At 44.1% G+C, this 24,083-nt stretch overlaps 1 protein-coding gene across 2 annotated transcripts in view; it reads right to left on the reverse strand.

Moving 5' to 3' along the window:
- The window catches only part of SMPD4 (sphingomyelin phosphodiesterase 4), a 67,216-nt gene extending 52,943 nt beyond the window's left edge, over positions 1-14,273 (reverse strand). For both annotated transcript variants that reach the window (XM_073563776.1, XM_073563775.1), the window contains exons 1-6: positions 14,116-14,273; positions 12,362-12,448; positions 4,397-4,539; positions 4,224-4,299; positions 3,002-3,110; positions 449-501 (exon numbers count right to left, since the gene is read on the reverse strand). In XM_073563776.1, coding sequence (XP_073419877.1) covers positions 449-501; positions 3,002-3,110; positions 4,224-4,299; positions 4,397-4,539; positions 12,362-12,448; positions 14,116-14,157 — 510 coding nt within the window. In that variant the 5' untranslated portion in view covers positions 14,158-14,273. The remainder of the gene's footprint in view (positions 1-448; positions 502-3,001; positions 3,111-4,223; positions 4,300-4,396; positions 4,540-12,361; positions 12,449-14,115) is intronic.
- Between the last annotated feature and the right edge of the window lie 9,810 nt (positions 14,274-24,083).

Consider the following 24,083-nt stretch of genomic DNA (forward strand, 5'->3'; position numbering starts at 1 on the left):
CTGTAGCAGTGACACAAGATAGAAGTGCACATCACTGCTGCAGCCAAAGTGAGGTGGCCCGTGCCATCTATCTCAGGGGAGCCGATGAGTTCAGTGTAAGCTGTGGACCAGAAGGCACCGCTGCAGCCAACACACTGAGACAGGAGGACTGGCGGAGAGCGTGAGAACTATTCGATCCTATTATTTTACATGACAGTAAATGTTTGGGGTCCACTTTTCAAAATGTTAAAAACCTATAAATTTTATACCATTCATTGAGGTTATAAAAAATTAATTCTGAACCTCTTCAAATGCATCAGGGCACCCATCAAAAAGAAGAACTATGAGATCACAGAAAACTGGACAAATAGAAGCTGGATTTCTATTTTAAAACAGGTTTCTATTTGTGTATAACTTATCACTAAACACATCTCTATCATACTGTTCATTGCACAGAATGATTACTTACCCGCTGAATGATTAAGAAGATGGCAAAGTGGAACATAAAATACTCAAAAGCATCTGAGGAGGCGATTAAGAAGAAACATGGCAACCAAAGCATGGAGAGCAAAATGTCATGTCATCTAATTCCAAAAACCCATTCATTCTACTTCTGGGGTCTAATCAGCATAAAAATAAATACTGACAGGAAATAAGACGCGGGTCTCAAACTCAGCCAGCTAAATAGGTCGCACATAGAAAAAATTCAAAGTTGACGGTCCTCATTCCTCACGGAATGAGATGACATTTATTTTTTAATGGTGTTCATCATATGGGTTATGGTACAGTTCGATATTTTGGATCATTTGCAGACGAGGCAAAAATGAAACATATACTTTATTTTGCTTTTGTTTTATATAAAAACATTTTGAGTCAAAATATATTAATCAGTTTAAATATTAAAATATTTAATCAGTTTTCTAGTGTTAGTAATATTGTACCCCATCCTGTAATAATGTCCTCTGTGCTGGCGCTCATCGTAATAATGTCCTCTGTCCTGGTGCTCATCCCGTAATACATATTCTAACAGTCTATTCAGTAGGACTATCAGCTGTGTATCCAGCAGACTTCTGCACAACACAACTTTGTGCCCATTTATAAGGCAAGAAATCCCACTTATTAAACCTGACAGGGCACACCTGTGAAGTGAAAACCATTTCCGGTGACTACCTCTTGAAGCTCATCAAGAGAATGCCAAGAGTGTGCAAAGCAGTATCCTGGTATACATGGTGCTCTCACCACCCTATCCTGGTATACATGCTACCCCTCGCCCCCCAATCCTGGTATGTATGGTCCCCTCACCCATCTATCCTGGTATGCATGGTGCCCTCACCCCTCCAATCCTGGTATGCACGGTCGCCTCACCCCCCAATCCTGGTATGCACGGTCCCCTCACCCCCCCAATCCTGGTATGCATGGTCCCCTCACCCCCCCAATCCTGGTATGCATGGTCCCCTCACCCCCCCCAATCCTGGTATGCATGGTCCCCTCACCCCCCCCCAATCCTGGTATGCATGGTCCCCTCACCCCCCCAATCCTGGTATGCATGGTCCCCTCACCCCCCCAATCCTGGTATGCATGGTCCCCTCACCCCCCCAATCCTGGTATGCATGGTCCCCTCACCCCCCCAATCCTGGTATGCATGGTCCCCTCACCCCCCCAATCCTGGTATGCATGGTACCCTCACCCCCCAATCCTGGTATGCATGGTCCCCTCACCTCCCAATCCTGGTATGCATGGTCCCCTCACCCCCCAATCCTGGTATGCATGGTCCCCTCACCCCCCAATCCTGGTATGCATGGTCCCCTCACCCCCCAATCCTGGTATGCATGGTCCCCTCACCCCCCAATCCTGGTATGCATGGTCCCCTCACCCCCCTTTTCATGGTTATGCATGGTCCCCTCACCCCCTAATCCTGGTATGCATGGTCCTCACCCCCTAATCCTGGTATGCATGGTCCCCTCACCCCCCCAATCCTGGTATGCATGGTCCCCTTACCTCCCAATCCTGGTATGTATGGTCCCCTCACCCCCCAATCCTGGTATGCATGGTCCCCTCACCCCCTTTTCGTGGTATGCATGGTCCCCTCATCCCCCCTTTCCTAGTATGCATGGCCCTCTCACCCCCCTATCCTGGAATGCATGGTCCCCTCACCCCCCCCTAAGAATGCATGGTCCCCTCACCCCCCCTATCCTGGTATGTATGGTCCCCTCACCCCCCCTATCCTGGTGTGCAAGGCCATCTCACCCCCCTATGCTGGTATACATGGTCCTCTCACCCCCCTATCCTGGTATGCATGGTCCTCCTTACCCCACCTATCCTGGTATGCATGGCCCTCTCACCCCCTATCCTGGTATGCATGGTCCTCTATCCCCCCTTTCCTGGTATGCATGGCCCTCTCACCCCCCTTTCCTGGTAAGCATGGCCCTCTCACCCCCCTTTCCTGGTATGCATGGCCCTCTCACCCCCCTTTCCTGGTATGCATGGCCCTCTCACCCCCCCTATCCTGGTATGCATGGTCCTCTCACCCCTATTAAACTACACATACAAAAAAATAAAAATACATTTATACTCACCCTTCTTTCCTGTGCTCCAGCACTGTCACGTTCTGCTGTTCACCGGGGTAGGAGTACGGCCGGAATCGCGCATGCCCATAACGCTGTCCGGCGCCATATTGCTGAAGACACACTGCAAATGTGTCTTCAGTAAAATGGCGCTGGATCGCGCTATGCGCATGCGTGATTCCGGCCGCACTCCAGCCCCGGTCCAGCCGAAGAGAAGTGCCGCGGCAACACTCCTCCCGGTCAGGTAAGTATGGCGTCGGAGATGGCGGTATGCAGTGTGTACGGTACCGCCATCTCAGGCGCCATATACATTCCTCATCGCTGGATGCCTCATTCTGTCTGGAACCAGACTGCGCAGGCGCGTCTCGTGTGCGCAGTCTATAAGGGCTTCGGACAGAGTGACGTTTACAGCGTTATATTATAATCTTTTTACCTTCCTGCAGCAATAAAAAGGATACTAAGAGACAAATGTAGTCCAAGTCCTCCAGTGGACGGGAATTGGATCTTGTTATGATAGAAAGGACACTCAGGTAAGACTCTCTCCTGTATAGATGCACGTACAGGGCCCTGGAAAAAGAAAAATATCAGTTAAAACAAATGGAATCTGTAAGGCTAGGGCAGTGAAAAACCTTTCCAACTATATCTGGTTCTTTGACATCTGCTGTTGCCTTGCTCTGAAATTTGCCTGTTATACATATGCAAATTAGCTATGCAAATGATCTGGTGGGTGATTCTGTGCACTTGCAATGCTCATCTTCGCCGGCAACGTACTCCCTTCATTACCGATGGAAACAGAGGCTCTGCTGTGGAGGACTGCAAGTGCATTGATATACCCCTAAATGATGAATTATAAAGCAAGGGAAAACCAGATGGCAAAGAAACAGGAGTCCTTGGAAAGGTTGTGCACTACCCTCGCCTTCAGTACATTTGTTTGCCTAAAGCAGAGGTCACTGACAGATCCTCTTTAAAGAGGAATGTGACACCATCTCCACAAAGTGGCCAAAACTAAAGGTTTGGCCCGTTTCACACAATTTTTTTTTCCCTATGTGAAAACAATCCGTGTTTTTTTTTCAATGTGCAGAATTCATTTATGATCCATGTGAGAGTTTTTGCAATCCTTGCTGCATGTTTTTCACGTATTAAAAAGGAAAAAAATTTAGCTTCTCCTGACAAACAGTAAAATACTGACAGCAGAGATGTATGTGATGCCAGCACATCAGGTCAAATAAATATCAGGTAAATTAACAGACACATGTTGATATTTTTTTTATGTTATTAAATTGCCTGTTGCAAGCAGGGCTGTGGACTTGGAGTTGTGGAGTCGGTGTCCATTTTGGTGGAGTCGGTATAAAATGGACCAAATTCGACTCCTAAAATATATAATACATTGGGTCCAGTAGTACCATGCAGGATGTGCTGTAAAGGTTTTCATAAGAATTTGGGAAAGTTATGAATGTCCTATAAATGTCTGGTCTGTTCTTGATCTAAGGATCTCAGCTTTCAGTTGAGATGAATCTGTGCTGCACTTTATGCACATGCTCAGTAGGGGGCAGTGCTGCAGAGGCAGGGAAACTGAGGAGTTGGAGGTTTGGCTTAGGGCTCCACAGCCCTGGTTGCAAGGACTTTAAACCCTTTAACTACCATACATCCCCCTTGCATACCAAATAAAGGCTTACTTACTGGTAGGAATGACACAGGAAAATCATATCTGTATTCCTCTGCTTGCAGTTTGTACACTAGTTTCATCATTGCACCACTAAATCATAAAAATTAAATAAGCAGCTCAATGTCATTATAAATAAGCCAACATTTTTCAAAAAGAGGAAAACGGACGGTAAACCACATGGACTCACTTGGGATCTAAAAAGAACAGTGTGGAGTGGAATTCCAGTGGCGTCGTCTTCTCTTGTAAGCATCTTAGGTTCCAGCCCATAATGCTGCCATCCAGACTGCCAAACACCTGTTCTACTAGCCATGGGAAGATGGCATGCAGTTCCTTTAACAAAAAAATATATATTCTGATTAAACTGTACACAAATGCCCATTGTAAATAATACATCGTGGATAAATAAAGGGAGCTGCATACGTGGCAGAAAACCCCAAGTGTGAATTTAGCTGTAAATCAATGGAAAATTAACAGTAAAAAATATAACAAATGGTTAACGCGCTGATTTGCGTCTGATGTCCCCCATTTTACAATGAAATGATGTTAACAATTGACATCTCAAAATGATTTTAAAATGTCAAAATGCTTACTTTGTTGAAAGCTCATTCACGTGGCAGGCGCTGTAATCTGGGATTTTCACTCACAATTTTTCCTTGTGTAAACCAGCACAGTACGTGTGCCTTTACCCCAAGACTTTGGTCACCCACCGTACTTTCATTCATCCGAGAGGACCCCATATTCTGATGACCACACACTGACCACCACACTTTCTCGGATGAGGAGAAGATGGAAGAAAAAATCTCCATCTTCTCAAATAATGACATTGGGGGTGGGGGTGGCATGGGGGGTGGGGTTAGAACAGTTAATAATTTAAGAAAGAATAGAGGTACAGAGAGATACATAAAGTGCATGTATACTAATGCCAGAAGCCTCGCCAACAAGATGGAGGAATTGGCGTTAATGTTGGAACATAATTATGACATGGTGGGGATATCTGAGACATGGCTGGATGAGAGCCACGACTGGGCGGTTAATTTACAGGGCTATAGTCTGTTCAGAAATGACCGTACAAATAAACGAGGGGGTGGCGTGTGTTTATATGTAAAATCATCCTTAAAACCCATCCTTCGTGATAATATATATGAATCTAATGAAAACGTAGAGTCCCTGAGGGTAGAGATAAGGGGAGGGGGGAAAAATAATAAATTACTGATAGGGGTTTGTTATAAGTCTCCAAAAATAATGGAAGCAACAGAGAATATCCTCATAAAGCAAATAGATGAAGCAGCGACTCAAGGAGCAGTCATTATTATGGGGGACTTCAACTACCCTGAAATACATTGGGGAAACGAAACCTGCAGTTCCAGCAAAGGTAATAGGTTTTTGACAACTATGAGAGACAATTACCTTTCACAACTGGTTCAGGACCCAACAAGAGGGGGGGCACTGCTAGACCTAATATTAACCAACAGGCCAGACCGCCTATCAAATATAAGGGTTGGGGGTCACTTGGGTAATAGTGATCACAAAATAATAAGTTTTCATGTATCCTTTAATAAGATGTGTAGTAGAGGGGTTACAAGGACACTAAACTTCAGGAAGGCAAATTTCCAACGGATGAGAGATGATCTTGGTGCAATTAACTGGGACGATATCCTGAGCAATAAAAATACACAAAAGAAATGGGAGACGTTTATTAGCATCCTGAATAGGACCTGTGCACAATATATACCGACGGTATGGGAATAAACATGCGAGAAATAGGAGGAAACCACTATGGTTAAATAGAGCTGTAAGGGGCACAATAAGAGATAAAAATAAAGCATTTAGAGAATTAAAGCAAGTAGGTAGTGATGAGGCATTAACTAAATACAGAAGATTAAATAAATTCTCTAAAAAGCAAATCAAGACAGCAAAGATTGAGACAGAGAGACTCATTGCCAGAGAAAGTAAAAATAATCCCCAAATATTCTTTAACTACATAAATAGTAAGAAATTAAAAAAGTGTAGTGTTCCCCTTAAAAATAGTCTGGGTGAAATGGTGGATGAGGAAAAAGCCAATATGCTAAATGACTTTTTTTCAACAGTATTTATACAAGAAAATCCCATGACGGATAACATGATCAGGGATAAAAATTCTCCATTAAATGTCACCTGCTTAACCCGGCAGGAAGAACGGCGGCGTCCAAAAATCACTAAAATTGACAAATCCCCCGGCCCGGATGGGATACACTCCCGAGTACTGCAGGAATTAAGCACAGTCATAGATAGACCATTATTTTTAATCTTTAACCCCTTAAGCCCCAAGGGTGGTTTGCACGTTCATGACCGGGCCAATTTTAACAATTCTGACCACTGTCCCTTTATGAGGTAATAACTCTGAAATGCTTCCATGGATCCCGGTGATTCTGACATTGTTTTCTCATGACATATTGTACTTCATGTTAGTGGTAAAATTTCATTCAAATAATTTGCGTTTATTTGTGAAAAAAAACGGAAATTTGGTGAAAATTTCGCAATTTTCCAACTTTGAATTTGTATGCCCTTAAATCACAGAGATACGGCACACAAAAAACTTGATAAGTAACATTTTCCACATGTTTACTTTACAACAGCACAATTTTGGAACCAAAATTTTTTTTTGTTAGGAAGTTATAAGGGTTAAAAAATTGACCAGCGATTTCTCATTTTTGCAACACCATTTTATTTTTACGGACCACATCACATTTGAAGCCACTTTGCGGGGTCTATATGATAGAAAATACCCAAAAGTGACACCATTCTAAAAACTGCACCCCTCAAGGTGCTCAAAACCACATTCAAGAAGTTTATTAACCCTTTAGGTGCGTCACAGGAATTTTTTGAATATTTAAAAAAAATGAACATTTAACATTTTTTTTCACAAAAAAAATACTTCAGGTTCAATTTTTTTTTATTTTACCAAGGGTAACAGGAGAAATTGGACTGCAAAATTTATTGTGCAATTTGTCCTGAGTACACTGATACCTGATATGTGGGGGGGAACCACTGTTTCGGCGCATGGCAGAGCTCAGAAGGGAAGGAGCGCCGTTTGACTTTTTCAATGCAAAATTGGCTGGAATTCAGATCGGACGCCATGTCACGTTTGGAGAGCCCCTGATGTGCCTAAACAGTGGAAACCGCCCACAAGTGACCCCATTTTGGAAACTAGACCCCCCAAGGAACTTATCTAGATATGTGGTGAGAACTTTGAACCCACAAGGGCTTCACAGAAGTTTATAACGTACAGCGGTACAATTAAAAAATCATATTCTTTCCACAAAAATGATCTTTTCACCCCCAATTTTTATTTTCCCAAGGGTAACAGGACCCTAAAAGCTATTATGCAATTTGTCCTGAGTACACTGATACCCCATATGTGCGGGAAGACCACTATTTGGGCGCATGGCAGAGCTCGGAAGGGAAGCAGCGCCATTTGACGTTTTTGGCTGGAATTGAGATCGGACACCATATTGCGTTTGGAGATCCCCTGATGTACCTAAACAGTGGAAACCCCCCACAAATGACACCATTTTGGAAACTAGACCCCCTAAGGAACTTATCTAGTTGTGTGGTGAGCACTTTGCACCCCCAAGGGCTTCACAGAAGTTTATAACGACCGGGCGTGAAAATAAAAAAATCGTATTTTTTCCACAAACATGACCTTTTAGTCCCCATTTTTTTTATTTTCCCAAGGGTAACAGGAGAAATTGGACCCCAAAAGTAGTTGTTCAATTTGTCCTGAGTACGCTGACACCCCATATGTGGGAGAAAACTACTGTATGGGCACACGTCGGGGCTCGGAAGGGAAGTAGTGACGTTTTGGAATGCAGACTTTGATGGAATGGTCTGCGGGTGTCATGTTGCCTTTGGAGAGCCCCTAATGTACCTAAACAGTGGAAACCCCCACAAATGTCCCCATTTTGGAAACTAGACCCCCTAAGGAACTTATCTAGTTGTGTGGTGAGCACTTTGAACCCCCAAGGGCTTCACAGAAGTTTATAACGACCGGGCGTGAAAATAAAAAAATCGTATTTTTTCTACAAACATGATCAATTAGTCCCCAATTTTTTATTTTCCCAAGGGTAACAAGAGAAATTGGACCCCAAAAGTTGTTGTCCAATTTGTCCTGAGTAGGCTGATACCCCATATGTGGGGGTAAAACACTGTTTGGGCGCATGGCAGAGCTTGGAAGGAAAGGACCACCATTTGACTTTTTCAACTCAGAATTGGCTGGAATTGAGATCAGACGCCATGTTGCATTCGGAGAGCACCTGATGTGCCCAAACAGTGGAAACCCCCAATTCTAACTCCAACCCTAACCCCAACACACCCCTAACCCTAGCCCAAACCCTAATGGGAAAATGGAAATAAATACATTTTCTTTTAATTTTATTATTTTTCCCTAACTAAGGGGGTGATAACGGGGGTTTGATTTTCTATTTATGGCGGTTTTTATTTTTGGCAGCTGTCATACGGTAAAAGACGCTTTTTATTGTAAAAATAGTTTTTGCATCACCACATATTGAGAGCTATAATTTTTCCGTATTTTGACCCACCGAGTCATGTGAGGTCTTCTTTTTTGCGGGACGAGTTGACGTTTTTATTGGTACCATTTTCGGGCACGTGACATTTTTTGATCGCTTTTTATTCCGATTTTTGGGACGCAGAATGAACAAAAACCAGCGTTTCATGAATTTCTTTTGGGGGGGGTGCGTTTACACCGTTCCGCGTGCGATAAAATTGATAAAGCGGTTTTATTTTTCGGGTCAGTACAGTTACAGCGATACCTCATTTAGGTCGTTTTTTATGTTTTGTCGGTTTTATGCAATGAAAACTATTTTATATAAAAAATAATTATTTTTGCATCGCTTTATTCTGCGAGCTATAACTTTTTTATTTTTTCGCTGATGATGCTGTATGGCGGCTCGTTTTTTGCGGGACAAGATGACGTTTTCAGCGGTACCATGGTTATTTATATGCATCTTTTTGATCGCGCGTTATTGCACTTTTTGTTTGGCGGTATGATAATAAATCATTATTTTTTGCTTTGTTTTTTATTTTTTAAGGGGTTCGCTAAAGGGGTTAACTAATGGCACAGTTTTATAGGGCAGGTCGTTACGGACGCGGCGATACCAAATGTGTACTTTTATTGTTTTGTTTTTTTTATTTCCAAAAAATGAATTTATTGGGGGAATATTTTTTTTTTTCTAATTTATTTGGCGATTTTTTTAAAATTATTTTAACATTTTTTTTTTTTTTAACTTTATTACATTGTCCCAGGTGGGACATCACTGTCCTGTGACAGATCGCTGATCTGTCACATCACAGATCACTGTGACAGATCAGCTGTCACAGGCCGTGCAGCAGGCACTGAGGAAGCCGGCTACCTGCAGGCCCCCGAAGGTCCCCGTCGCCATCTTGGATTCGGGGGCCTGCAGGGAAGGAGTCCCCCCGCAGCAGCGCTGCACATTGCGCTGCTGTGGGGGGGCTCAGGGAAGCACGGAGGGAGCCCCCTCCCTGCCGATGCTTCCCTTTAACCCCCAGTACACCGCGATTGTGTTTGATCGCGGTGTGCAAGGTGTTAACGTGTCGGGGGCGGTCCGTGACCGCCACTGACACATTGTGCCGGGTGTCAGCTGTGATAATCAGCTGACACCCGGCCGCGATCAGTGGCGCTCACCACGTGGGCGCCGCTGATCGCTATGACGTACTATCCCGACCCTGGGAATTAAGTCCCAGGGCACATGGACGGGATAGTACGTCATATGGGATTAAGGGGTTAAAGATTCCATAATAACAGGGTCTGTACCACAGGACTGGCGTATAGCAAATGTGGTGCCAATATTCAAAAAGGGGACAAAAACTGATCTCGGAAATTATAGGCCCGTAAGTTTAACCTCAACTGTGGGTAAAATCCTGGAGGGTTTTCTAAGAGATACTATACTGGAGTATCTGGAGAAGAATAACCTCATGACCCAATATCAACATGGGTTTACAAGGGACCGTTCCTGTCAGACTAATCTGATAAGCTTTTATGAAGAGGTAAGTTCCGGACTGGACCAAGGGAATGCAGTGGACGTGGTGTACATGGACTTTTCAAAAGCTTTTGATACGGTGCCACACAAAAGGTTGATACATAAAATGAGAACAATGGGGATAGGGGAAAATATGTGTAGGTGGGTTAAGAGCTGGCTCATGGATAGGAAACAAAGGGTGGTTATTAATGGAGCACACTCGGACTGGGTCACGGTTAGCAGTGCGGTACCACAGGGGTCAGTTTTGGGCCCGCTTCTTTTTAACATATTTATTAATGACCTTGTAGGGGGCATAGAGAGTAGAATTTCAATATATGCAGATGACAATAAACTCTGCAGGGTAATCAATACAGAGGACAATTTTATATTACAGGAGGATTTATGTAAACTAGAAGCTTGGGCTGATAAATGGGCTTTAATGGGGATAAATGTAAGGTCATGCACTTGGGTAGAACGAATAAGATGTATAATTATGTGCTTAATTGTAAAACACTGGGCAAAACTGTCACTGAAAAAGACCTGGGTGTATGGGTGGACGACAAACTCACATTTAGTGGCCAGTGTCAGGCAGCTGCTGCAAAGGCAAATAAAATAATGGGATGCATTAAAAGAGGCATAGATGCTCATGAGGAGAACATAATTTTACCTCTATATAAGTCACTAGTGCGACCACACTTAGAATACTGTGTACAGTTCTGGTCTCCGGTGTATAAGAAAGACATAGCTGAACTGGAGCGGGTGCAGAGAAGCGCGACCAAGGTTATTAGGGAACTAGGGGGTCTGCAATGCCAAGACAGGTTATTACACTTGGAGTATCGAAGGCTTAGGGGTGATCTTATTACAATGTATAAATATATGCGGGGACAATACAAAGACCTTTCTAATGATCTTTTTACTCTTAGACCTGTGACGGGGACAAGGGGGCATCCTCTACGTCTGGAGGAAAGAAGGTTTAAGCATACTCACAGGCGCGGATTCTTTACTGTAAGAGCAGTGAGACTATGGAACTCTCTGCCATATGATGTTGTAATGAGTGATTCCCTACTAAAATTTAAGAAGGGACTGGATGCCTTTCTTGAAAAGTATAATATTACAGGGTATATACACTAGTTTCCTTAATATTGCGTTGATCCAGGGAGCTAGTCTGATTGCCGTATGTGGAGTCGGGAAGGAATTTTTTTCCCCAATGTGAAGCTTACTGTTTGCCACATGGGTTTTTTTTTTTGCCTTCCTCTGGATCAACATGTTAGGGCAAGTTAGGATAGGATATGGGTTGAACTAGATGGACTTAAAGTCTCCCTTCAACCTTAATAACTATGTTAGGCTAGTTTCACACTAGCGTTTATGAGCGCAGCGACGGCCTGCGCACGGCCGCCGCTAAGCCCCGCCCCCTGCAGCGCCTCTGCCGGTAGCTCCGCTCACCGGCGCATGACGCTGCATGCGCCCTGCGTCCCCTATCTTTATCACAGGGGGCGCAGGCCGTGCGCAGTATGCGTTTGGCGGCGCATGCGCCTTTTTGACGGTGCGTCGACGCAACCAAACTGCAGCAGGTTGCGTTTGGCGCAGGTCGGCGCACCGTCAAAAGGACCCATGTGCCGCCAAACGCATACTGCGCACAGCCTGCGCCCCCAGTGATAAAGATAGGGGACGCAGGGCGCATGCAGCGTCATGCGCCGGTGGGCGGAGCTACTGGCGGAGGCGCGGCAGGGGGCGGGGCTTAGCGGCGGCCGTGCGCAGGCCGTCGCTGCGCTCATAAACGCTAGTGTGAAACTAGCCTTACTATGTAATTTGCAAGTCGCACCGCACTTGAATGTCATCTGAGTGCGTTCTGAGGTTTTCTACCAAGGAATAATTGCATTGCATGGCCATGTAAAAATTGTGCATGTTGCTATTTTTTTCCCCCCCCAAGGAAAAAAAAAAAAAAAAGATCTATGCCCAGACTCATGGAATAACATTGGTCCGAGAGTGAGCCAATGTTTTTGACAGATCACACTTGGACCAAACATTCGGTTGTCTGCACCCCCCCTAAGTAAGAGAACGTGTTGCCCAAAACAGTAATGCCTGCTATTATCAGAGCGTATAATAGAACACAGTACCTTTGCAGGAAAATCGTCAATTACTCTGATAAGGTCTTGACATCGGAGGGGTAAGGGTTTATTGACACAGTCAGCCTTCAGCGAAGCCTATGTAGGAAAAAGCAAAATAATATATCAAATGTGACATACAGTATGTGATTAATAGTAAAACTAATACAGGGCCTAATCCTCTGCACTGTGTGCAGGGCATTCAGTAATGGCGGTACTCGTGATACAAATAGCAGCTGGTTCTGACCACTCTTTGGGGATTTTCTCAGTCATCATCTTCTGTGGAGCCTTTGATTATCAGGACAGACACATCAAGAGTATTGTTAAGGCTGGGGCTACACGACATGTCACGCATCCAAGGGTCGCTTGGTGCCGCCGCTACATCACTGCATAATACAAGTCAATTGGGTCACATAGAAACCCGGAAGTTACTGCGACAAGAGAAGTCGCCTAAACCTGAAGAGTTTGGACTTCTTGGGACTTGCTTGTCACCATACTCCCAAGATCACAATGTGACCCCATTCACTCATATTGAGCTGCGATGAAGCAGCGTCACCTCGCCACAGGTGTCGCAGCCAAAGTTGCCATGTAGCCTCAGCCTAGAGAACCTCTCCCGGAGTTTACTGTACAAATTGCATACAATATTAAATAGACCTTATGAGGCTGGTGTACTTACTGTGACAATCCATGTCATAATGGCTTTGCGAAAGATTCTCTAATATTAAAATGAGCATTTTGGTGGTCTAGTTTTAGGATTTTACTGCCATACTAACATGGATTTTTCAAACTAACTACATCGGCCTCCTCAGGTCTAAGGCTACGTGCACACGCTGCGGAATGGGGTGGGTGCGGATTTGGCCGCGCGGATTTTGTAAAATCCGCAAGTAAATCTGCAGGTCAAAAGACCTGCGGTTTTACCTGCGGATTGCTCTGCGGTTTTTCATCTCCACAATGGAGATGGCAAACCGCTGCGGATTCAGCAGAAAGAATTGACATGTCAATTCTTTCTGCGGTTTCAAAACCGTGCGGAAAAATCCGCACCGTCTACACTGCGGTTTTTTATTCCCATAGGGAATAATGGTACTGTACACTGCAGCAAAAACTGCTGCGGACCCGCAGCGGCCAAATCCGCTGCGTGTGCACACACCCTAAGGGACCTGGGGCTGCAGTCTAGCGAGCACACACTGGGGTTATATCACCATTGTCTGCGATAAGACAAGGGCAAACAGATAGCTTTATTCACAGCATGACATATGATGGATTTGTTGACAGGTCTTCTGCTCCTTATATTGGATCTGTCAGGTTTTATTGTTTGTTTTTTGGCTAAAGGGGAGCTCTACTACACTCCTGGTCAGAAAACGAAGGAGATCAACAGAAAAGGTGGCGCGGACACGGCCTCAGCTTTCTAGTGGTCACACCAGCGGCCACCGTTACAGCACCTTTTCTCTTATCACCCAGCTTTCCTACGCTCCTGAACAGCACATTTCCCAAACTGTTCAGTAATGCTGTGGGATAATGTATCCTGGACAATGAAGAGTTGCCATTCAGGACTCTAGGAAAGCTGGGTGACGGCAGCAGTAGTGATTATCACTGCAGAATGGCTCTATAGTCGTGTGATGCACTGGGACGGTGTGGTAGTCACCAGTGGGCTGACGCATGCGGAGCCATTTACAGCCCGTGCACAAAGTGATCAGCACTTCTATGGCGGCTGGGAGAAGGGAACGAGCGCCGTGCGCCAGGCGGAGGGGAGTCGCCATATTACTCACCAGCAGGTAGCTGGGCTGCGAACTCCCTCCAGGGAGACTCATAGTCACAAAATTGCCAACAGTCCCCTTTCAACCCCCGCGCCAGACAGCAGAGTTACTCGTCTCGTGTCGCTGACGTCATCACAGTGCGTCCCGAGGTTATTCAATTTGGAAAACGAAAGTAAAGTCCCATCACGAGTGGCGGCCATTTTGTTGAAGACCAAGCTTCGCGGCACTGACTGTGCTAATATCCGTCACTGCTGCCAGCCTCACAGGGGACATTGCTGAGATTGTGAGTGACCGAAAGCACGTGTTGGCCGAAAGAGCTGAGCGCAGTCAGCTGGCTATGTTTGCTCATAGCAGCTTCCGAATCGCAACATTTTCTTTGTTTCTTTTTTTTTTTGCAGGCTTAATAACAGTAAAAATCATCACAATAATAGAATGCAATGCGGTGCGATGCCCTGAAGTGAATACACGTAAAAGTACCTACACAAAGATAGAAAAGTGGCACAAAAATGGGCACGAATGTGGCAAACAATGGGCACTGAAAGGGTTAAAAGACTCCGGACCACTGATCTCACACTGCACACAGATAGGGATGCCTAGCATCAAATTCAGTCACTCCAGCCTGGCCCAACTGAGATGTGGGCATCAGACCTGGGCTGGCATTAAAAAAGTTAATCTATATTTATTAAAGATTGATGAAAATAAAAATGTGTTGATAATTAAAAATGTTATATCAGACGCCAATGATTTACTGTACATTTATGTGCAATACAGTAAATCATTGGAGTCTGATATAAACTTTTTTAATTATCAACACATTTTTTATTTTCATCAATTTGTAATAAAAAATTTTTTAAAGTTTTTATTTTTATCATACGATGGTGATATTCTTCTTTTTGTTCAATGACGTTCAACAGACACTATGGCTGATATGCTATTCCACAAGGAGAGCTTGCTGGTTGGTTAGGTTCATTTTTTGATACAAGTTCGTATTTTATTTTCTTTCTTTATTTTCAATATATTCTTTTCTCTTTCATCTCTTGCCTGTTAAACAGAAGAAACTGTCAATACTATGGAATATTAATGTATATTATATTTTATCGTCTTATTTCATGCATCAATTTATTAGCGCATCAAGTGTTGTATCTGTGAACTCTGACATTGTCTGTTAGTCTTAGTCATGTGATCATATTGGTGCCGCTATTTGAAATTCTGCCTATTTAAGTCAGCAGTCCTCTTCCGATTATGCATATGGGTGGTACTCCTGATGAAGAAGTCATTTAGACTTTGAAACGTGTTGAATAAACCACCATTCTTAATGTGAAACATTTTTGGACCTTCTATTATTCTGCAGCGCGACCATATCCACATTAACCTTTTCATCTATCTATAGTACGGTCACTTGCTGACCCGTGGATCTGCTGCAGCGGATATTTTGATATGCTATATCAATAGCTCTATCTGGTGAGTAGAATCTAATCATATTAACTAACTCATTATTGGATAAGACCCTATTTGCGCTGATCTCTCCAGCAGTGTTTTCGTTGTATTTTTCAAATTATAAGACACACCTTTATGATCCCCACAATTAGGGGGAAAATGGGGGTGTGTCTTATAAACCGAACACTCTTCTTACCGAGGGGTCAGGAGCCCGGAGCTGGGGGTGTTGCGATGGTGGTACGGTGGTCCTGCAGTGTGCAGCGGTGGTACAGCGGAAAGCGGTGGTCCGGTGGTGGTACATCAGCGAGCAGTGGTGGTGGTACGGCAGCGAGCGGTAGCCCTGCGGCGGCATATGGCAGCCACCATTCTTCCGGGGTTCGGCGTCCAGCTTCTCGGCGCAGGGGCAGATGGAGGAAAGCAGAGATCTCCATCCGTGCCTGCCTCTACGCAATGTCTCCAGGAAAATGGATGCGCAAATGGAGATCTCAGCACCAAGATCTCGGGAGATGAGATCTCAGTGCCAAGATCTCCATCTGCGCATGCGCTGCCCTGGCATCCATTTTCCCAAGGTCCACCACATAGTAAACAGTGCGGGGGCTCTGGGCTTTCCAAAAGTGTCGGCGGAGCCCCTGCACCACCAAACACCCGAAACTCCACTCTTGCTTCCTCCAGCTCCACTGCGGCCTGCACCACCAAACACCCGCAGCGCCACTCTTGCCTTCTCCAGCTGTGACCCTGTTACCCTGCTCCACTGCAGACTGCACCACCGAACACCACTTTCTCCCAGTCTGGGGTCCGCAGCATCGACAAAACCTTGCCTCCGCCAGCAGCGACCCTCGGACTCCGCTTCATTGCAGCCACCACCCCCGGTAAGCAATAAGATGCCTGGATTGTAAGAAGCACCACCATTTTATTAAAGAAAGTTATTTTTCTCCTCAAAATTTGGGCTGCATCTTATAATCCAGTGCATCTTATAAACCGCAAAATAATGTATATAATGATTTAACTTGACCTGCAAATGTCATACTGACAAAAAAAAGAGGATTGCATATATTTGTTGCAACACCTCCATAAAATTGCAATAATAAGCAATCAAAATATTGTATCTATTGAAAAAATATTTATAAATAAAAATGTCTGCTTGCCACGCAAAGAAAATAGCCTGAACACAGCTCGAACAATGGAAAAATAAAAAAATATAGGTTTCAGAAAATGGAAATACAAAGCTTTTTTTTTATTCTTTTTTTCAAAATACCATTTTTCATCGCCGTAGTTAAATTATTTTTTGTTACCATATCAATACACTTTGATTTTTTTTTTCCTTTCTTCAGTACAATGTATGCATATGTGTGGTGTCATTTAAAACTACTACTCTTCCCACAAAAAGTGCTCTCATATTGCTATGCTGAAAGAAAAACAAAAAAGCAAAGAGCGAAAATGAAAATTTGGACCACTGCAAAATTTTCAGTTTGTCTGATTTTTCTCTTTAGGCCGGAGTCACACTAGAGAGGAATACGGACGAGTGAGAGGCGTTAAAAGCACGCATTACACACGGACAAATGATTCTCTATGGGGCAGCTCCCAACAGCCGTATATTTCTCGGCTGTATTCTACGGTCCGTGCCAATCGCAGCATGCTGCGATTGTCAGCGTACTACGCCCGTAATACGCCAATGCAAGTCTATGGGTGCGCAAAAAATACGGATTACACACGGACCACATGTGTGACTTGTGAGAAATACGCAGGTCTTTTGGCTGGTGACAGGAAATGGGCCAATCCATCATCAGGAAGCCTAGACATGCAAATGAGCTCAAAAATCGCTCTAGACATCCAGGAAGTACGCCTCCACGGAGTACAGCAGCGTCATGGCGCCATATTTCCTAAATGTGGGCATGCTCATTGTACTGGTGCAGGAGCGGCCAGAACTCTGGGACCAACGTGATGCCCATTATGCGAACCGGGCAAGAAAGGAGGCATCATGGAGGCGCATATGTCGCCAGATGTTCCATGATTTTGGTGATCGGCCACGTGAGGAGCAGCAGAAACTGAGTAAGTACAAGCCAAAAAATGATTAAAATTACCTCACATCAAAAAATGCATACAGAATCAGCCCCCCCCTTCCTGTGCTTGTACTTTTTACCTCATGAGGCGGGTAGATTTTGATGTGACACATGGTTTGACACTGCCATAATTTGGCCCAGGCCACAAGCTCCTCATCCTTTTAGCCAACCAAGTTATTAAGTGTAGTTACTTGATACATGAACTATTCTGACCCTGTGTATCTGGCCTGGATGGCCCAATTAGATATGCCACCCTGGATAGAAAGCACACCCCAGAAGGCCACATGCCTTGACTACTGGTAGCAAATTTGACCGATCAAATATGTTAAATTGAGAAGATTTCCTGTCACATTGCAGTGGAAGATGTGATGAAACGCTGGCGCAGGATCCGCGATCAGTACAGGCGGGAACGTCAGCAGCGGTCCAGGAGTGGTGATGCGGGCTACGTCAAATGAAAATACATTTATTATGACCGCCTCTCCTTCCTTGCCCATATTCTGGATCTGAGACCGTAAGTAGATACCTCACACCACATTACACCGATACTTTACAGGGCCAAAAATATTAATGTATTTTTGGCTCTGTTCTATTTCATAACAGAACTCACTCCAACCTTACGGATAGAGGAACGGGCTCAGATACAGAGCCCATCATTGACCGTGTAGGGGAGGAGGTGGCTGGCCCATCTCCCCCTACAAGAAGCATGGGTGAAGAATCCTCTCAGGAGAACCCATTGCCTGCGCCACAAACTCCACCACCAGGACCGTCTGCTGCTGCACCATCACCCATACTGGAGGAGCAGGGCAACATGAGCAGCAGCCCAACTGCCCAGATCCGGGGCTCCCCACAGCCTGCTGTAACATCCCGGCGAGGACGAAGAAGGCGCCAGATCCCTGCCCAAGATACCCAGACCAATGTGGACACAGGGGTCCTCAACTATCTGGCTAGAGTGAATACAGATGATGGGGAGGAGGCATACTCACGTAGCCTGGCCCTTTATCTACGTGCCCTTTCCCGTCAGGTGAGGTTCCGTATTCGAGGCTGTTTTCAGATCCTGCTTGATGCAAGCACCCCCCCAATACCCCATGTGAGCTGTTTGAATATCTGGAGAGGTGGCAGCTTTCCCCCTGAAATCTAATGCGCATGAGACCACCCACACAGATGCTTGCTCGAGCAGGCTCTGAAGATCTTCAAATACGTGGGCCTACACCTCACCCCCTTCCTCCCCCTACCCAACCTTTACAACAGCAGCAACATATGTCTGCCTCTAGCCAACCCCACCAATATGGCCACTTTTTCCCACCCAGTGTTGGAGGCTGGTCCCAACCTGGTTGGGGACGACATGGCTATATTGGTGGGTATGAGACACGGGTCTACCCGAGCCAACAAAATGCCCCTCATCATTATTACTCTGGCCAGTACCCCCAACAATCCCAGGAGGAAGGACACTACCCACATCATGGGCAACAGTATGCCCCCACACAGGGCGATGTTGGGCAAAGTAGCCAGCAGCAACCACAGGCTGCTCTTCCGCCTTCTCCTTCCCCAACTTTCCACAATTTATAAGAGCATAAAAACATGCAAATTCTTTACGCATACCGTACATCAGTGTCCATAAGCGGTCTGATGCCAGGAGATGTCCAGTATGGTTCAACTGGTGCTCTAAATCCCAATCCAAAGGAAAAAAGAGGTGGTCTCCATCATCAAAATTATATGAAAAAGCAAAAACTCACATTTATTATGAAGGTTTTCAAATCATATTAATAAGCCACCATGACAGGCAAGGCTACCTTACGCGTTTCTGACATATACATGTCTGTAAAAAAGACAATATTTCACCAAGCTATACTGGGAAAGTCAAAGGATCAAAATAGACTACTCACTTGATAATGCCTGGAAAAGGCGTGCTGCCCTTATTCAATTAGTCACTTTTTTGGCAGCTAAATATATTTCCGAATCAAGGTGAACAGCCTCAAGAACATCACGCTCTCTCTATGTATTATCAAGTGAGTAGTCTATTTTGATCCTTTGACTTTCCCAGTATAGCGCGGTGAAATATTGTCTTTTTTACAGACATGTAATATGTGTCAGAAACGCGTAAGGTAGCCTTGCCTGTCGTGGCTTATTAATATGATTTGAAAACCTTCATAATAAATGTGAGTTTTAGCTTTTTTATATAATTCTGTTGATGGAGACCACCTCTTTTTTCCTTTGGATTCAAAATGTCTAATGTAGCAATTTTGTTCGTACATTCTGTTTTGTTTGGATATGTGTGAAAATTGTATTTTTCTAAAATGTTCACATCTGTAAAAAGGCCAATTTGGCAATAATATGTTTGCCTTTAAAAAAAACAAAAAATAAAAGGCAAAAGTAAAAATTTGTCTACTACAGTTTACGTCTCTGTCTCAATTCTCAAAAACCGTGTCAGCATACTAACATACACTTTCCAATGTAATTAAACAGACATAGAATCAGAAGGGGGAGAAATGTATATATTTAGACACACATAAAACCAAAAATTATAACATAGATACAGCATGCTCTTGCCAAGAAGTTTCCCCCTCAGGTGACATAAAGTAATTAATATCACGCACTTTGAGCCGAGAGAGCGGTCTACGTTGAGGATTGATAGGTGGTCTCACCCTACGCACATTGTCCAGCCTACGCACAACACCAGCAGAGGAGGAACAATCATGTATCCTGGTGAAGTTATGAAGAACCACACAGGCTTTAACTACTTCATTAACATTTTACTCACTCAGCTGAATGGCAGACTGGAGTACCCGCCATTTGGCACAAAGAATGCCAAAGGAACACTCCACCAGTCGCCGAGCACGTGATAGGCGCAAGTAAAAAATTCTGCGCCCGTGGTCAAGGTTGCGCCGGGGATTTGGCCTAATGACATTGCATGTTAACTGAAACGCCTCATCTGCCACAAGGACATAAGGGACTAATTCTTGAGTGGAGCCTGGTAGCTGGAATGGTGGTGGTAGATCCAACTGGTTGGTGCGTAGCCGCCGAGCCATAATGGAAGTATTGAAGACTCGAGAGTCTCCCGTCCTTCCATAGGCCCCAGTGTCAACAATTATAAACTTGTATTGAGGGTCAGCCAGAGCCAACAATACAACAGAAAAGTATTGTTTATAATTGAAGAATTGGGAGCCAGAGTTCGGCGGCTTACGCACCCGGATATGTTTGCCATCAAGGGCCCCAATACAATTAGGAAACTGGCATTCCTCCTCAAAGTCCCATGATATCCTCAACCAGTCTTCCATCCTGGGCTCGGGCATGACGACTTGATGTAGTCTTGTCCAGATTTCAATACATGTAGACCTGACTATGCCAGAAATGGTAGATCTTCCAATGAGAAACTCATGGTGGAGGGCGGCATAAGACAGGCCAGTGGACAGGAAGCTGAAGAACAACAGAAAAGGAAGAATTTAGAATGCACAAATTCCAAAAAAAGCAGGTACATACATACCAAACTTGTTAGGAATTGAGAGCGACTAACACACACATATTTGGTTGCCCAATTACTAAGTGATATTCAGTACATATTACACATAACATTCTGGTCTGTAAGTTGAAACATATGTGGACTAAGATGAGGGCATTAAACTTAGTCCAATAAGCCAAAAATACATACCTTGGGCAACACATTATGAACATAGAGAATGTGGTTGTGTAGTACATACCGTATTGTGAGTAGAAGTCGCTCCTCTGCAGATATAGCTTTGCGAATCCTTGTGTCCTGAAAGGTTATCCCAGGGCGCACTGTCTCCAAGAGTAGATCAAATGTTGCAAGGCTCATGCGACAGTATTGGTAGAATTTTACAGGATGCTCCCGCATAGAAGAATAGAGGCGGTGAAAATGACCTCTTGTGAGTCGTTGCCTCAAAAGTGGATGGACCCACATGCGTCTCCTCCTCCGCGGATCGACTATCACTGGGTATGGTTGGCCAAAGCGGCGTGACAAAAGCCAGTTGAAGAGAACCTGCTCAGTTGTGTTGAAACTCAGACTGTTTGCCATGTTGCACATATAACAGCAACACACCTAGTGAAGGCAAGGTGACAAATGGACAGAATGGAGGCTGCCACCTGTTCCTGAAGCAATTAATAGGGTGCAGGCTAATAATTTAAATAGCAGGCCTCAAAACCGTTAAATGTCCATTTTGCAAGGCTGCGAGAAAATCTCGCCATACGGATGCCATACGGATTTCATACGGATTACATACGGATGCAGACATGCGCAAAATACCCGACCACACCTTGCTTATGGATGACATACGGAGCACTATTTAGGGGTCATTCATCCGTATTACGCATGTAAACTACGGACCGTATTTTGCGTCGGTTAGTGTGACCCCGGCCTTATAGGTATATTTTCGAGTAAAATGTAAATTTCTCTTTTATTCTATAAACTACTGACAACATGTCTTCGAATTTCCAAGCACTAAATTTTGTATTTATTTTCAGAATATGTGAAATGGTCAAAATAACAAAAAAAATGCAGTGCTTGCAGACCTCAAATAATGCTAAGAAAACATGTTCATAATCATTTAGAAACAACAATACTAATGTTTTAACTGAGGAAGAGTTCAGAAATCAATATTTTGTGGAATAACCATGATTTTTAATCACAGCTTTCATGAGTCTTGGCATGCTTTCCACCAGTCTTTCACACTTCTTTTGGGTGACCTTATGCCACTCCTGGTACAAAAATTTAAACAGTTCTTTGTTTGATTGCTTGTGACTATCCATCTTCCTCTTGATTACATTCCAGAGGTTTACAATGGGGTTCAGGTCTGTAGATTGGGCTGGCCATGACTGGGATTTGATGTGGTGGTCCTGATTGATTGATCTAGCTGTTTGACATGGCGCATTGTCCTGCTGGAAGAACTAGTCCTCAGAGTTGGGGAACATTGCCTGAGCAGAAGGAATCAACTGTTTTTCCAGGTAACCTTGTATGTGGCTTGATTCTTACGTCCTTCGCAAAGATTAACCTGCCCAAATCCAGCCTTTGCTTAAGCATCCCCAGATCATCACCGATCCTCCACCAAATTTCACAGTGGGTGCAAGACACTGTGCATTGTACGCCTCTCCAGGTCTCCATCTAACCATTAGATGACCAGGTGTTCGGCAAAGCTGAAAAGTAGACTTATCAGAGAAGATTACCTTGCTCCAGTCCTCTATTGTCCAATCCTTATGGTCTTTGGCAAACTTCAACCTGGCTCTCCTTTGCTTCACATTGATGAAAGCCTTTTTTCTAGCTTTACATGACTTGAGCCCTGCCTCTAGGAGCCTGTTACGAACTGTTTTTGCCGTGCACTTCACCCCAGCTGCCATTTGCCATTCCTTTTGTAGGTCACTTGATGTCATCCTGTGGTTGCTCAGTGACATTCAAATAAGATGACGGTCATCCCGGTCAGTGGAGAGTTGTTTTTGCCCTCTGCCGGTCTGTATCTTTCTTGTCCCCAATGTCTGCTGCTTGACTTTGTTGTATTGGACTGCCGTCTTAGAAATTTTAAGGATGGAGGCAACATGACGCTCACTGTATCCCTCTGCTGGTAAAGACAGAATTGAGCCCTTCTTTTCCTCACTCAAGACTTTTCTTTTAAAGTTCTTTGGTATGGATAAAAGTTATTTTTTCATTCCTATTACTTTTGGGATATCACTAGCACTTTTTGCCATCCAGCTTGTCCTATTATTGCAAGAGGGTTGTGAACACCACAGCAGGATTTTTTATACTTTCCTTCGTTAAATAAGATTTGGATCAGGTCATCACCTATTCAGAAGCACATTAAGTAGAATGAGGTGTACTCTGGTTGGTATTCAACTGACACTGGAATGGAATGGCTGTCAGACATGTAGAGAAGCTGATTTTTATAAAACTGTGCAGTGGTCTCTTAATTTTTGCCAGAGTTGTAGATGGTGTGTAAGTAACCAGTTGTGCACTGTATAAAATTGAAATTAGCATTCCTAGCTTGAGGCACAATAAGTGGTAATAAAGCCAAATTTCAATGAAGAGTCTTGTCTAACATAGGAAAAAAGATCAAGGCTTTTCTTTTATCTTCAGTACATGGCTAGAATGTCTGATGATTACAATGAAATCTGTGTGAAGAATAATTACATGAGCAAAGACAGTTATCTGCGTAATCAGATATATAGAAAGGGAGAAAACAGTCATGTGAAACAGTAATGCAATCTATTTATTGCTTGTATTTGTTAACTGGTGTGGACATAATAGTTGATCTTTAGTTTACAAAAATAAAGGCAATCTAATTGAACAAAGAGTAGAACTCATTTCATGGGATTGTCCACTACTAGGACAACTTCTTATCCATTGCTGTATTCCCCATTGTAAAATAAAAGCAGCCGAATACTCACATCCAGTGCCATTGCCATTCCAGTGACGTGTCTGCAATGTGGGTGCTTAGTCACATGTTATACCAACCACCTTAAAGAGGATGTACACTGTTTTAT

The sequence above is a fragment of the Dendrobates tinctorius genome, unplaced genomic scaffold (genome assembly GCF_039654945.1).
Source record: "Dendrobates tinctorius isolate UK_male_01 unplaced genomic scaffold, ASM3965494v1 ptg000397l, whole genome shotgun sequence".
NCBI lineage: Eukaryota > Metazoa > Chordata > Amphibia > Anura > Dendrobatidae > Dendrobates > Dendrobates tinctorius.